The sequence below is a fragment of the Desmodus rotundus genome, chromosome 9 (genome assembly GCF_022682495.2).
Source record: "Desmodus rotundus isolate HL8 chromosome 9, HLdesRot8A.1, whole genome shotgun sequence".
Classification (NCBI taxonomy): Eukaryota; Metazoa; Chordata; class Mammalia; order Chiroptera; family Phyllostomidae; genus Desmodus; species Desmodus rotundus.
In genome coordinates, this window is record NC_071395.1 from 42,696,538 (window position 1) to 42,712,227 (window position 15,690).

At 53.7% G+C, this 15,690-nt stretch overlaps 1 protein-coding gene across 2 annotated transcripts in view; it reads left to right on the forward strand.

Moving 5' to 3' along the window:
- The first annotated feature begins 503 nt into the window (after positions 1-503).
- Positions 504-15,690, forward strand: part of CARM1 (coactivator associated arginine methyltransferase 1) — a 43,156-nt gene continuing 27,969 nt past the window's right edge. For both annotated transcript variants that reach the window (XM_053930700.1, XM_053930701.2), the window contains exon 1: positions 504-1,056. In XM_053930700.1, the coding sequence (XP_053786675.1) occupies positions 840-1,056 (217 nt within the window). In that variant the 5' untranslated portion in view covers positions 504-839. The remainder of the gene's footprint in view (positions 1,057-15,690) is intronic.

Sequence of the window (15,690 nt, forward strand, 5' to 3'; positions counted from 1 at the left end):
AAGAACTACTCCCACCAGGAACTGCTTTTCCAGGTGGGTGGGCTGGGTGTAGAGTTGGCCACAGCCTGGGGGCGTGCCCCAGGCCATGGGCCCGCCCCTACCCAGGAGCCGTAAGCCCTAGAGAGGGCCCAGTGGGAGGGAGCAGGGCCGGTATAGGGGCGGGGCCCCGTCGCAGCTGGACTCCGCCCCTCCGCTTGCCACCTCAGAAAACCTGGCAGGGCCAAGGGGCGTGGCCAAGATTCAGGGGCGTGTCGGAGCCAGCGGGCGTCAGACCCGCCCCCACCGTTTCTCGATCGGGGGAGCCTCTTCACAATGCGCGGTCGTTTGCGCGGGGCAGGACGCGGGGCGTGTCTGCACGGCCTAGCACCGCCCACTAACGCTCTCCTACTCGGTCCCCTTCGGGCATCAGAACCCGCACCGCCTGGGAAAGTGCGGCCGTTTCTCGGGCGGAACTCAGGCTTAGGGGCGTGTCCGCGGGGCCGAACACCGCCCCTTGACGCACACTCCCCACCCCCTCGCCGTTCCTGGGCCACCGACGCACCTCACAAAGCCGCGACCGTTCGCGCTGGGCGGGGACGGGGCGTGGCCGACCCTTTCCCCCGGCTTGTCCGGTGCTCGGCGTGCTCCTCCCCCCGCGCCTAGGACCGCCGGCAGGGGGCGCTGCGCCACGGGTCCGGGCTGTCGCCAGTGGCAGCGAGGCGGCGCGTGGCCCGCAGGCGGCGCTGCCCGGCTCGGCCTCGGTCTCGGCCTGCGCGGCGGCAGCAGCGGCGGCGGTAGCGGCGGCGGCCTGGGCCCGGGCGGCGGCGGCGGCTGTGGTGGGGCCTGGAGCCGGATCTAAGATGGCAGCGGCGGCGGCGGCTGGGCCGGGCGCGGGCGTTGTGGGGGTGGCGGGCCCGGGCGTCGCGGGGCCCTGCGCTGCCGTGTCGGTGTTCTCCGGCGCCCGCCTCCTCACCATTGGCGATGCGAACGGCGAGATCCAGCGGCACGCGGAGCAGCAGGCTCTGCGCCTCGAGGTGCGCGCCGGCCCGGACGCGGCAGGCATCGCCCTCTACAGCCGTGAGTGCGGGGTCCCGGGTCCGGGCCGACGGCCGGGCGGCGTGCGGGGACTGCGCACGAGGCGGGCCGGGCGGGTGGCCAGAGGCGGGAGGGACGCGGCGGCAGTGGTGGGTGAGGGGCTTGGCGTCCCGAGGGTTAGGGGCCCCGAGCCTTGGGGGCTTGGTTTAGGGTACGTGGGGCCGAGCCGAGGTAGCAGACTGTGGGTAGCCCCGAGTGAGGACTGTGGAGGAACGGTATCAAGGGACAGAGGCAGAGAAGAGGGCGTGCGTGGCGTTCCGAGGTGAGGTGTCCTGTGTGCGGAGGAAAGCGGGAAATGAGGGATTGAGGGCTAGGAGATTGGGAGGGAGTGGGCAGGAAGTGGGGGGCCGAGAGTGGAAGGTGAATTCGGAGGACGTTGGGGGTGTGGGGGCTGGGTGGGAGAGAAGGGGGTGTGGGAGAGGTGGGGAGTCTCGAAGTCGGGTGTGGCCGCCCTGGCGGGGGTGGGAGGAGGATGGATGTGGGCAGCCTCTGGCCATCTCAGGGGACCCCCTGGACTTCTAAGGACAGTGGGAAAGTGGTACCCGGTTTGGGGCGGCTTGGAGGACGGATTCCACCTATCTAGAAGGCTTGGTGTTGGGACTCCCTTCCCCAGGGGGGACACTCGTAGACTAGGGCAGTGGGGGGACCGCGTGAGGGTGGTGCGAGCCCCTGGATGTGCTTCTGGTGATAACGCGGATGGGCAGGGCACCTTCTTGATGCCTAGTTCCGAAGAGGTAACACAGCATTCTCCTGGGCCACGTGCCTCTGACCTTCCTTTTAGGGGATGTGAGAAACTGGGTGCATTTTCAGAAGCTAGTTTCAAAACTGACATTTCAGTGGGAAAAAAAGAATCACAAATGTGGTTGGTTGCCAAAGACCTCGAGTCTTTGTAGTTCATCTTTTTTCTTTCTCTTATTACTCTTAATCTGTTCTCCCCTGTTCTTTGGTCCTCCTTCAAATTTTGCTGTTCTGTTTCATTCAGCTTTGTCTCTCAGGGTTTCTCGCGGGAGGCACTCAGAAGTCTCTTACTGGTTTTCGCCAATGTGCATTTTTTGTCACTTTGGGTATGGGGTGTGAAGAGAGGGGTGTGAAGAGCAGTTGATTCACACAGGGTTCTCCCTGTGCCTTGACTTGGAAAATCCAAACTCAGTAGAGCTGTGTCTATTTCCCAAGTGTCCCACCTCTCTTTGCTGGGGTAGAGCTAGTAGGTCTTGGACCAGATGAGGAGGAGAAGGGTATCCTAGGTGGGCATCAGAGCTCAGGACAGACGCTTAAGATCCATCTTACGCTCAGTAGGTCCCCCAGATCATAAACAAGGCCATTCATTGTGCAAGCATTAATAGGGAACAGAGTAACGTAGGGTACAGTTTTTCAAACTAGGGTCTCAAAGGCTGACCCACAAAAGAGTTCCAGGAGAGTTGGTTTTTCTTTTGTAAATAAACTTCTTTTTATTTTAAAACAGTTTGAGGTTTGTAGGATTATTAGGAAGATAATACAGAGAGTTCCCATATACTCCATACCAAGTTTCCCCTATTAGCATCTTTGTTCAGGAGAAATTTTACTCTTGTGTTTTTGTTGATAATCTTGAATTGTAATGAGCTGTGAAGATAAAGATAACACTTCTATTTTTTTTAAAGTTTTTATTTATTTTCAGAGACAGGGGAAGGAAGGGAGAAAGAGAGGGAGAGAAACATGGATGTGTGAGAGAAACAGATTGGTTGCCTCTCCCACGCCCCCAACTGGGGACCCGGCCCACAGCCCAGGCATGTGCCTTAGCTGGGAATGGAACCTGTACACCAGGGACCATTTGGTTTGCAGGCTGGTGCTCAATCAACTGAGCCACACCAGCCAGGGCAACATTTCTCTTTTCAAGGTAATTCATAACTAAAGTATCATTTGTAAAGAGGAGAAAGTCCATGTTCTCAAACTGAGATCCTTAGTCTGGGATGATACAGTCTTACCAGTGAAAAGTTTTGTTTTGTTTTTTTCCTTAGCGTTCACATAACAGTGGTGTGGAGTTGAGAGCAAGGGTTCTGGAGTCAGCTGAACCAGCTTGTGTTAGTTTCACAGGGCCGCCATAACAAACTTGGTGACTTAAAACAACAGGAATGTGTTCTCATATAGTTCCTGGCCCAAAATCCGAAATCAAACTGTCACATTCCCTCTGGAGGCCCCTTTCTTGCTTCTTCCAGCTTCCGTGGCTCCAGGTATTGCTTGGCTTACAGAAACAAGTCCAATCTGTGCCTCAGTCTTCACACAGCCTCTCCCTGTCTCTCTGTCTTTATCTGTAAGGACACTTATCTTTGGATTTAGGGCCAACCCTAAACCCAGGATGATCTTATCTCAAAATCTTCAATTACGCCTGCAAAGACCCTTTTCATAAATAAGGTCATCTTCATAGTCTCTGGGGGTTAGGGGTTGGGCGCTTATTTTTTTGGTCCACTACCATAGGCTAGGCTGGTGCCCTGCCAGTAGCTGTGTGTCTTTGTGACTCAGTTTCTTCAGCGGTAGAATGAGGGTGGTGATAGGACTATGTAGCCACTGTGTTTGCTCAGTGAACGAACAGTTCTTTGGAGGTAGCACCTGCTGCTGTAACTGCCTGGCCATGGCCTCCAAGTTGGCTGGGTTACTGCTCAGGGTGAGGCAGCACTGTTTCCTCAGCAGGCCTGGGGAGTGTGGGTACACAGGAACAGATTGCTGTGAAGGGTGTCAGGGAGTGCAAAGTTCCAGGGCTGGGGTGTGGGCTGCATGCTGTTCCTGCATCTGAGAGCGGGCCTGCTGGGTGTGGAGTGCTGGCTGACAGTCGCCTGGAAAAAGTCAGAGATGGTCCAGCCACTGAGGGGATGTGCAGGCATGTGGCAGCTGGGTGGGTGGCAGGGGCGGAGGATAGGAATTGGGGGTGAACCAGGCTGCTGCAACCCTTAGGTCTTCTCTTGGGATGAACTTCCTTCTTTGGCCCCAGCATTTGCCCACCTGGATCCTTCTGGGACCTGAATGCTTTGGCCAGGTGAGAAAGTGTCAGGATCCCAGTTTTGCTCAGTGTGGTGGGGTCCTGCGAGCTGTTTCTGCTTATAGATTACCCCCAAGATTTGAATCTGTGTTTGGGTGGGGACAGAGGGGTTGGCCAGGAAACCTGCATGAATCTCCCAGTGCCTCACGTGTGGGATTTGGGCCGGAGGTATCTTTGTTGAGGGTTCCGAATGTGGGGTCTGACTGATGTGGTCCTACACAAGCCATTTCCCCTCCCTGAGCCTGAAGCAGCTCTTATCTGCACACACCCTCGGTTTCCTCATCCACACTGGGAATGTGGGTGAAATGGACCATGGGGGTGTGGAGCAGGGTGTCTAGCCTGAAGTAGTCAATACTTCTATAGATTTTATTGACTGTGATGTTATTAGTGTAGAGCAGTGAAGGACTGGGTTTCCTGGGAGGGATCCCTTTCTGCTGCAGGGCTGTCCAGATGTCTTGAACTTTCTGCAGATGGGAGGGGGACCCCTGGGCTGCAACCTCTGCCTGAGGTGGCAGGTCTGGGGGCGGTTGTGGGTAGCAGCTGTGCAGCTGTCATCGTTCCCGCATGGAGGGTACAGACATCAAGAAACAGAGCTGATTGGGGGGGGGGGGGAGTATAGGATGAACAGTTCTGTTTCTTGATATCTGTACCCTCCATGCGGGAACAATGATAGCTGTAGAGGGCCCTGTTCCAGTCACCCTTCCTTCTTGCCACTTGAAGTCACTCTGGCCTGTATCCATGGCACTGGCTAAGTGGCAGCTACCAAAACCAGGCCATTTTCCCTGGGCAGAGGTATAGCCTTCCTGGGCTTGAGGAGGCTTTGGCAAAGTCTCTGGAGTTCTTGGATGCAGGCTGCCCTGCCCTTGGAAGGAGCCAGCTCCCTGGGGAAGCCCATGGTGGGATGGAGAGCTGAACAGATTCTCAGTTCCTCAGCCCCATGGCAGTTTTTCTGGAGATGACTGTGTCACTTTTCTTTCTTGGTCAGCACGAGTCACTTTGGCTGGCTGGCTGAATTCTCCCCGCCTCTTTGGCCAGGAAGAGGTATATAGCAGGACTGGCTCATACAGGGGCTAAATTTCAGTTTGTGGGGGCCATGCCAGGTGTGGAAATCCCAGAGAAAACCCCTCTGTTCAAACACCCCTTGGGACTTCCTTCAGTGATACCACCTCCCCCCCACAGCTGGGGAAGGGGGAGAGGGCACAGAAGACTTTGTCATATGCGTCCGGCCTTCAGAAATATTCAGTGTCATGCTGCAGTGACAATTAAGAAAGTAACACTGGAAGGGGCGTTCACATTTCACTGGTGCCTGCAAGTTGCTATCGGCTGCTATTCTTTCTTGAGCATTTACTGTGTACCAAATTCTGCATAAATGTAAACCTGTATTGACAGACTCAAGTGTTTGACCTTGGGGGCAGCCAGGGAAAGGGTAATGGTATATAAATTAGGGCCTGTGGGCAAACTGTGGCTTGTGGGCCAGGTTGGGCCTGCAGCCTATTTTTATGCAGTTAGAGCTGAGGGAGGTTTGTACATTTTTAAAGGTTGACTAAAAAAAAAAAAAACCCCACCAAATAAGACTATTCAACCAAGACCATCATGTTCTGAAAAAACTAAAATATTTATTTTCTGGCCTGTGACAGAAAAGCTTCTGGACCCCTGTAATAAACGAATGAAGCTGGCAGGAGGAGGGGGCGCTGTGAGAACTTGGCCTCAGCTGGGATACCAGATCCCAGCAGGTTTAAAAGAAACCCACAGCTTTAAAAGAAACAGAAAAGCCTTTCGTTGCATATGTCTGTTTTGGATATGAAGTGTCCTGATTGCCCAGGCCAGATAGAGTACACTTTCTGGACTGTGAGGGCCAGTTGGTCTGACAGGTGTTTCCCTTGCTGTGTGTTACCTCTGGTCTTTAACACAGTTCTTCGAGGTCAAGGACACCATTCCCATTGTACTGGTGGAAAACAGGTGAAAAGCCTCAACCAAGTGACATGGCCAGCAGGCAGCAGAGCTGGCTTTGGAGTTAAGGGCTCTTGGACCTGCAGTCTTAATGCAGAGTGGTTCAGTGGAGAAGGGTGATCAGGATTCAGCTTGTCTGTGCGCAACACAGACCCCAAGTAGCAGTGGCTTAAACAGGGTGGCATTTTATTTCCTGTTCCCTTCATGCTGAAGTCTGGAGACTGGCAGACCAGGGCTGGTGTGGAGCCTCTCTTTAGGAACTCCTCGGACCCAGGTCTTTCCTGGAGTGAGATCTTGTCATTGCGATCCATGTGGTGGCTGGAGTCCAGCCATTATACCCTGGCTTCTAGGCAGCAGGATAAAGAAGGCACCAAGGATGCCAAAGGCCGATCCAGGTGTCTGTTAAGGGAGGTTTCCACAGACTGATATCTCTGTCTCTCTGTCTCTGTGTCTCTGTCTCTCTCTCATCAATAATTAAAGTTTAAAGGAGAGAGAGAGAGAGATTGATTGATTGATTGATTGATTGATTCCCAGAAGCTGGCTAAGGGGATTTCTGCTTTTATCCCATTGGCTAGAATGTAGCCATACAACCACCACTAGCTGCAAGGGAGGCTGGGAAATGGAGTCTTAGGAAAGGTAGAACAAACACTGAGAGACAGTCGCCTTGGCCACAGGGGTAGGATGTGGATATAGCCAGATCATTGGGAAGGACTTGGGAGAGGCTCAAGTGGATGGGGGGCGTGGACAGCAGCCTGGAGTGGAACAAAGGGGTTGCTCTGAGGAATGGAGGCACTAACGGGAAGGTAACAAAGTTGGGCCCAAGTCATGCATTACAAGTGATGGCCTTTTCCTGTATGTGGTCAGGAGCTGTGTACTGTTTTTCACAGGGGGCTGACCTGATAAAAATGGTATTTCTGAAGATTACTCTGCTAACAGGTTTTGGTATAGATGGGAGCAGGGAGAGAGAAGCCTGTGGAAGCTTCCAGACTAAGGAACCCAACAGGAATGTAACCAAATAGTTTTACCTTAGCCTGCCCCAAGAAGCGTGTCAGAGGTCCAGAAGTTGTGTTAAGGAACAAAAGGTGAATTCTGCTGAGGGCATTGGGGACAAGGTGGCAGAGGTCATGACCCTTGATCAGGGGTTGTTAGTGACTTGCCTACAGGGTTTGCTTGGCTGTGGGGTTAAAATAAAAGTAGACATCCAAATTTTTAATTGGGTGTCTTCACATCAAAATCTGACTCTGTACTCTGAAAAATCAGAAAGCCTGGCAATCCCAGACATACATGCCCTGAGACCAGGTAGATAGCAGTGCCACCTTCAGAAGGGGCATGCCACCCCAGTTGGCTAGAGTCTCCTCCCAGCCTGCTGCCACCCCAGCACAGGCCTCGCGCCAGTAGCCATCTGTCCTTTCACTTGCAGTGGTTTGTTTCTTAAAATAGAGGAGCATTTGTCTGAACCCAGGTCTCCATTGGCTATGGGAAAACATCTCTTTCCCTTAGCCTGCGATCTCTTTTTGGCCCCCAGACCCTCCTTCTAGGTGGCTGAGTTTGGTCCCTGTGCAGGTGAAGGTTGTTACACCCCATCCTAACCTGGCCTGGCAGCCAGTCCCAGGCCCCGTCCACTGCCCGCCTTGCAGCTTCTCAACTTCCTGACCTCCACCTGCAACCTGTTCAGGCAATTTGGGAATTCAGGACCTCTGAAAACCTAACCTGCCGTTCTTTTGACAGCAAAATCTAATCAGACCTGAACTCTGCCACCTGGGCTCTTTATTATCTCTACATATCCAATTTGCTGTGACTAATCACATATTTCCCTGTAAAACATGCTTGTTTACAGGTATTGCCTATACTCTGCCTGGGACAATCTACATCATCTGTACCTTGTTACCTTTATAAAACTGAAAAGTTTGTACACCACATCATGTAATTGCACTTCACAGGGGTTGCAGTTCTTTCCTGTGTTTTTTTAATTAATCTTGTGAAGGGAGGAACATTGATTTGTTGTCCCACTTTTTTATCCATTCATGTGCCCTGACTGGGACTCGAACCCCAACCTTGGCATATAGGGAGGAGGCTCCAACCAACTGAGCCACCCAGCCAAGGGCACATGTTACATTACTTACAAATTGAAGGCAGGACCCCCCAACCAACAAAAAGATCACAACTTGATTTATTGTGATACTCGCTTCATTACAGTGGTCTGGAACTGAACCTGCAATATTCCCGAAGTCTGCCTGTTATCTGAAACCTACTGGGCCTGTGTGTTTCTGACAAGGGGCTAAGGGCCTGGCACCATACCTGCTGTTGGGGTTGTTGGGTTCTATATGTGAGATCACAGGAGGAAGATAGCACCATGCATGTAACCAGGCAAGCAGGCAAGCATGCATTATACACAGGGGTCTGGATATGGTGGGTGTGTAGGCCTTTCAATGGGAGGAGTATGGCATGAACTCATGATGATTCTTAGGTGCCAGGCTTTGGACCAGGTCAGATTTAGCAGAATGGGGGAGGCTCAGGAACCCTCACTACAGTTGTGTTTCCTTTCCTGGGGCGTCTGCTCTGTGTCTGGGATCTGCCTGCTACCCAGGAAGCTGGTGAGTTAAGTTTGTTAGGACAGCTGTCAAGATGCCCATCCCAGAGAGGGTGGAATGGAGGGCCAGACTTGGCTGCTCCCAGTGGAGAGTGGAGGCCACTCAAAGCAAGGGCTCTTTACTTGAAGTCTGTGGATGGCCCCTGTGGTGGGGAGGGTCCCATGATTCCCTGAAATTGTATGCACTTTTGCTTAAGGATAGAGGGACAAGAGTCAGTGGCTGTTACCTCAGGTGAGCCTCCTTGAATGTAGAAAAGGTGTGACAGTGGCACCTCTCTGGAGGGAACACATGTAAAACGCTTCATTCCATATGCATCTGGTAAACCATAGCCCTGGTGTTACTATTGGTTCGGTTCTCTGTGCATGTGGTGGGATGGAGAGGCTCCCCTTCTGATGATCTCCCTCCGAGGGATCTGTGACCAGAGACAAGCTGGCAGTAACTGGAGGTCAGTACCAGATTGGGAAGTGAAGTATCCACTTCCACTGCCCCTGGCTTGTAAGGGGTGGGGTGTTAGGTGGGAGAGGCTCAAGGTTGGAGCTGTGTCTGTTGGGCCTGGTGGAGCAGCTTTGAACAGGCATGATGGAGAGGTTAGCAGTGTCAGCTGCTGCCCAGAGGTCAGAGCGAGAGCCAAAGGAGGTCGCCAGATTTCTGATCTGGAGGACAGCCCTCTTGGAGGGCTGCAGTGGGGGCGGGAACCCAGCCAGTTGGCTGGTGGGGTGGGACCTGAGAGTGGCAGGGGAGCTGAACTCACCCAGGAATTCAGGGCCCACCAACAGTTCTTTGAAGATGGGGAGACCAGACCTTTTATTCCTTTAACCAGAAACATGTATGTAGAGTAGTCTTGCTGTCTTTTTATTGTGGTAGTTACCATTCATCTAACTTGAAGAGGCAAAATTTTACTGAGTATCTGCTGTGTGCCAGTTACTGTTTTAGGAGCTGGGGAGACAGTGATCTAAGATAAGCACTTGGTCCCACATTTTTTAATCTGGCAGTGTTATGTGACAGTCAACAATCACCTGGAACATGCTAGTGCTCCAAATGGCCTGTGCCTGGGAGAAAAATAACAGGGACTGAGGCTCAGGAATGCTGGAGGAGGGGCTGGTTCAGGAGAGGGGGATTGCGGGGAGGGGGGCCAGGTTTGGTGGGCCCTGCTCAGGAGAAGAGCAGGTGGGGCCTATGAGTTCTGATCCCACACCTCATTATCTGCATTCCCTTTTTGTACCCCAGTTTCCTCTACTGTAAAATGAGGGTCTTTTTTTTTTTAAGATTTTATTTATTTATTTTTAAAGAGAGGAAAAGGGAAGGAGAAAGAAAGGGAGGGAGAAACATCGGTGTTCTAGAGAAACATTGATTAGTTGCCTCTCTTGTGCCCCCATCCAAGGACCAGGTCTGCACCCCAGGCATGTGCCCTTGACTGGGAATTGAACCAGCGACCTTTCACTTTGCGTGACGATGCCCAACCAACTGAGCCACACCAGCCAGGGCTAAAATGGGGATCTTGGTAGTATCATCCACCTTGAAGGGTTGTTGTGACTTGTGAACTAACAAAAGTAAAAGTGCTTAAAATAGTGCTCACTCCCTGGCAGCTGGGAAGACCTCTGGGAGTGAGCCTGTGGGCCATGCGTGACTAAGAGCAGCCAGCAACCAGTGTGGCTTGAGCAGGGCATGCTGGGGGAGGTTGTGTCCCAGCAAAGCATTGATTCCAAGACTGTTGGGGAGGTGACCCCTGTGGCTGTGTCTGGGATAGCCCAGTTCTGTTCCCCATCCTTTCCTAGCAGGGTGATCCTGAGTGAGCCTCAGTATCCTGAATCTCAGCTTCCTTGTTGGTGTAGAGGTCTCACCGAGGGGCTGAGCTGGTGGCATGTGACCTTGGCAAGGATGGATATCTGTGCCTGGACTATAGGCACAGCCCTGCTGCACAAGTCAGATATGAACTCCACCCCTAGCACACTCTTAGTCTTGTGGAGCAGAGAGGAGGCAGAGGAGGAACCCCATTCCCCATTCTAGGGGAAGTAGTCAGGGGCCATTGTGAAGAGAATGGCAGCTGAGGAGCTATGAGCAGGGGCAGGAGGCCGTGGGCCAGGGAGAGAATTGGGGTGGGAAGGAGGGAACTCAGGGATGGGGGCAGTAGGTCTGCTGGGCTGTCAGCCTGCTCTCAGGGCAGCTGGGGTCTGCAGTATCTCTGGGTCAGTCCTGATGCTCTCCCCGGGCCCCTGTCTTTCCCCTGCTTTGCATTCCTTGGCTGGAACATTCCCCCTTCCCCCTCCTGGAGTGCAGCAGCCCTCTCTGGGTCAGAACTGCTGGAGGTTGTGATTAGCATAAGCTGGGGAGCCTAACCTTGATGTGACCTTGTGACCCTGGCCAAGTGACCTAGTCTGGGCAGTTTCCTTCCTGGAAAACAGGGTAGCTTCAAGGGCTGGCATCAACCAGCACAGCAGATGAATAACACAGTGTGATATATATTATATATATCTCCTCAGCCTGCTGTGTGGCCTGGAAGAGAAGATGTGTCACAGGTGTGGGGGTGATCATTAAATTCTGAGACAGGTAGAGCTGGGCGGGGCACAGAGAGTTGGGTTTTCCCTGCTGGAATGACCCAGGCAGGAGCTCCTCCGTTTGTGCCATTGCCCTTCCCATCATCATTTTGGGGACTTGTTTGGGAAGCTTTAGGATTTGGGCCTCAGGAATAGTGCAGGGCAGGGCCATGGGCACCTTCATACCTGCCCAGGAAGACCGTGGCACCTGCCCTGGTGCTTGTTGCAATGCCTGACTCTGGCTTTCTGTTTAGGAATCTAGAGTCCTTGACTTCCTCCACCCCCACTCCCTTTGTTCCCCCCAAACAAGTTATATGAAGGAAATTGAGACCAGGCCCCACCCAGCCATGCAGGAGTTGGATATGGTGACTCCGTGGCCCTTGTGTGTCTCCTGTGGTGAGTTATTCTTTTGATTACCTATTTGTTTAATCAACACACAGATGCCCAGGCCTTAGATGTCCTGTTCGGTGCATTTGACAGTCATGTACACCCACCTAACTGCCCCCAGAACCAGGCCTAGAATTTGTCCCTCAGCCTCTGGGTAGCTTTTGTTTGGTCAGGTGCTGCCAGGCAGAACATTCTTGAAAACAGGTCTAGACTGGTTGGAGGGAGGGGGGCTCTGTCTCCTCCCCACCCCCACTCCTTACACAGAGACGGGAGAACCTCCTTTTATTCCCTGTTTTTGTCTGTTTCTTTCAAGTGTTTCATCACCCACTGCTTTGGCAAGAGCGGGTCTGGGCTGATTTTCCTTTAGATCGTTGGTGGATTTGCTCCCCCGCTAATTGTGTTCCTGTGGCTGGGGTTCGTTTTCGCTGTGAGTGTTACACATGTCAGAGGGGAATGGTTTTATGGATAGAAACCTGCCTGACAACCAGGCACTGTTGAGATTCTGGGCAAGGAAAGGACCCTGGTGGATCAGTGCCTTAATGAAAAAGAGATGCTCCTGTGACTCCCTGCAGGGGGCATGGGAATCAATAATCAAAGACAGACTGGGGGGGCCTCTTGCAGACCAAAGAAGGACATTCCGGAGAACTTTCCAGATTCTTCCTTGAGCTGGAGAGAAGGCAAAGGCAGATTGGATTGGAGCTTCCAGACTTCTCTTGCGTGCCCTGGGGGCCCCTCCACAGAGCCTAGCCTCGACTCCCCTCGGCCCCCTCCCTGGGCCCTGCTTATGGGTTCCTCCAGGCCCTAACCATGGCTAATGTTTACTGAGCTGGAGTGTGTGCCAGACGCTTTACTTTCATTGACTTGCTGAACTGTAGAACAGCCCCAAAGGGTGCCGTCTACTGTGCGCTGTTGGCACAAGGGTGCTCAGCGGAAGCGTGAGTTGTGTGAGATCAGCTTATTCTCTTCCCCACACCATGCATACACCGTGGGGAGCCACAGTAGCCATGCTCCTAACCTCTTTTGTAAACGAGGCACTTTGTGGTGGGCAGCAGAGTCGGGATGCCAACCCAGGTGGACTCAGTGGTCACCAACCCTGCTTCCTCCTGGGCATTGTGGGGGAGGAGTCCAGGCCATACCAGGAGATTTAGCTGGCACCTGGCATGGAGGAGGCACCCACCTGCCCCTTCTTGTCTTTGTCCTATGTCAGGGCAATGGCCCCATGTACCCTTCTGGAGCCCAAAACCAGTTTTTCATTATTCCTACCCAGTTGCCGAGTCCCTTATGGTGTCCCCTGTAGCCTGCACCACATCTGGACTCACATCTGGTGAGGCTGGTGGGTGGGTGGGCAGTGGCCCTCCCTAACTTAAACATCCTGTTCTGTAAGCTCCTGGTGGGGCCCTTCGGACCTCCTGAGCCCCAGGGGCCTGGCAGAGGCCTTTCCGCCAGCATTGCGGCCTCAGGATATCCTGTTTCACCTCTGGGCCAGTGGTCAAAACCTTTTTTTCAGAAGGGTCTTGGCAGGGGTACTCCAGTCAGCGTCAGTCCCAGGCTGCAGTTTCCTCCATCAGTCATTCCCTGTGAGGCTGTCCCTGCCCCGTCCCCAGCCTCTTCCGCCTCTCCAGAGCCACACTGGGGTGTGTGTTGAGGCCCCTTGGCCAGCTGGAGGGCAGCCCCTCTTCCTACTAGGAGCCACATTATCGGTCCTCAGACCCCTGACTGGTTCAACTTCCTGCTTTATCCTCTAAGCTGCAGGAGCCAGAGTATGGAGTGTACCAACTGTCTAGAGAGCCAGTCCCCCTGTACAGCTCTGGGGGTCTCGACACACCTCCTGCCAACCTGGCTTTCCAGGCCTCTCTAAGTGTCTCCTCTGCAGAGGTCCTCCTCTGCTTGCCTCAGTCCTTGCAGAGCACTGCCTGCTCAGCTCCTGCTGTGTGTTGCAGGTGGGGGGAACCCCCAGTGATCCCTCACAGCCATAGGAAGAAGGCTCTACCACCTCCCTGTAGTGGTGGCTTCAAGCAGGGGGACGGCGCCTGTCAGTCGTGGTTGACCAGCCAGGCTTGGCTCTGTCTGGGCCCAGAGCCTAGTTCCCCACAGCCTCCTGGGCCCAAATCTCCTCCTTGGAGGCTTGGAGGTGGTAAGCTGTCTCTCACAAGCTGCTGTGTCCCCAGGCTGAGCTGCTCCCAGCATGTCATAGCTCTGTGCCTTGGTTTTCCCACTTAAAAACGAATTAAATGTACCCTGGAAGGTGATTGGGAGCACTAACTGATGCACTGTGTGACATTAGATGTGTGCTTCGTATTGCATAAATCACAGCTTCAAAGTCATAGCTGGGGAGGAGAGGGCAGGTGAAGGAGGCTGGCGGCCCAGCTTCTGGAGCAGCAAGGGGCTGGGGTGGCCTGTTTGTTTCCTTGCTCACCCCCACCCCTTCATAATTATTCACTAAGCCCCTGTGCTTTCAGGGGCCGAAGAACTGGTGCACATCTGCTGTCCCTTTTGTAGCTCACAAAGCCTGGCTGTGGCTGATTAGCATGGATGGGGAGATATTTGCATGTAATAGCTCCCACCCAATCAGTTCCCTAGGATTCTTTTCAAAAAAGCCAGGCCCTTTCTTTGTCTGGTCCTCCTTTGCTTGGGGTTACCCTTCTGCATACCTCACAATTAGACTTCTTTTGGGACCATCAGGATCAGGCCTGCAGGGCCCAAATCCTTCAACTGCAGAAGACAGAGCTGGCCTTTCCCGGAGAGGAGCCCCTGCTGAGTGTCCCCTCTCAGGCCGCTGACCTCTCCAAGCCATCACTGATTTATGAGGTTTCGTTGTCTCTAGTGCAGGGGCCTTTTTCAAGCCTGTCAGCTCACGGACTAGCGTGGTGTGGCCCTGCCCACTATTTTTCAGGGTATTACCTTCCCGAGTGGCTCCAGCAGTCTCCCAAATTCAGTAGAGAGGCCTGTGGCCTGAGTAGTACCTTCCCCACGTCCCAACAGGAAACCTTGGGGTAGGGGGAGTTGCTGCTCCCCCGATGGCTGCCTCTCCAACCAGGAGCCTGTCCCCTTCTCAGCCCTGCTCATGCACTGCCCAGAGTCCTGTCACCCTGCCGCTGGGTGACTTTGGCAGTGATTAGCCCTCATGGGAAACGTGTCTTCTCTTGAATTCTCATAGCCCCTCTTGGAGTAGATTTAACTATTTGACTTTTCCAGCTGCCTGTAAATTGCCAACCCTGGATTCAGCATGAGGCTTTTGGGCTAGCAGAGGTGGCAGTGTTGAGTTATTGCAAGATATTTTGAGGAATGAAGGATACAGATACTGCAAACACTGTGTGCTTCCACCCCTACCTTGAGAAATAAAACGCGGATAGAATGAAGGGCCCCCCATCCATCTTGTCTCCTCCCAGGGAGGTGACCTTGTGTTCTCCCAGTTCTAGGAGGTTAGCCTTCACCAGGGACCATTTTGGTGTGGTCTAAAGACCCAGCCTAAATGAAGATGTGCCCAAGCACTACGTGAAGCTGGTGCCTCTCTCAGCTGCAGCCAGGTGTCCCTGAGGAGCGCACCTAGCCTGGTCGGGCTCCAGTGTGGCCTTGTGTCCAGAATTCTTTCTAGAACTCCTCTCTACTATCTACCTCTGGCCTTAGGGACATGGGGGCCAACAACACCTGCTGTGTGCCCTTGGGTCTTGGGCTGAGCGCAGGGTGTGTGAGTCCTATGATGACACGGAGCAATGCATTATTTTATTTTCCTAGTCATGGAAGCTGAGGATTTGGTGAGGGTCCCCCTGCTAACTGGTTCCAGAACCAGGGTTCTGACAACTACCTTCCCGTGTGGTCTCCCCCTCAGGGGGAAAACGGCTTTCCTAGGTGACAACTGCTTGGAATGCAGGCCTGCTGCCTCAGGCTTAAAGAAACCTGAGCCTCTAGTGGCCCTGGGTGCTCAGACTTGACCAGCCCACTGCCCCTCCTCCATCACACCCACTAAGGGGGTGGGAAGGGTGCGGGCCTGCTCTGGGGAAGACAGTGGCTGGAGGCTGAGGTACTGGTGTGCTCCATCTTCCAGCCCTAGTAGGACCCTTAGGTCATAGGCCCTGAGTCTGCAGAGGGCAGGACCCAGGGCCTGTTCCCACTGCTCTTCCCTATCTAGCGTTGGCGGGGGCTG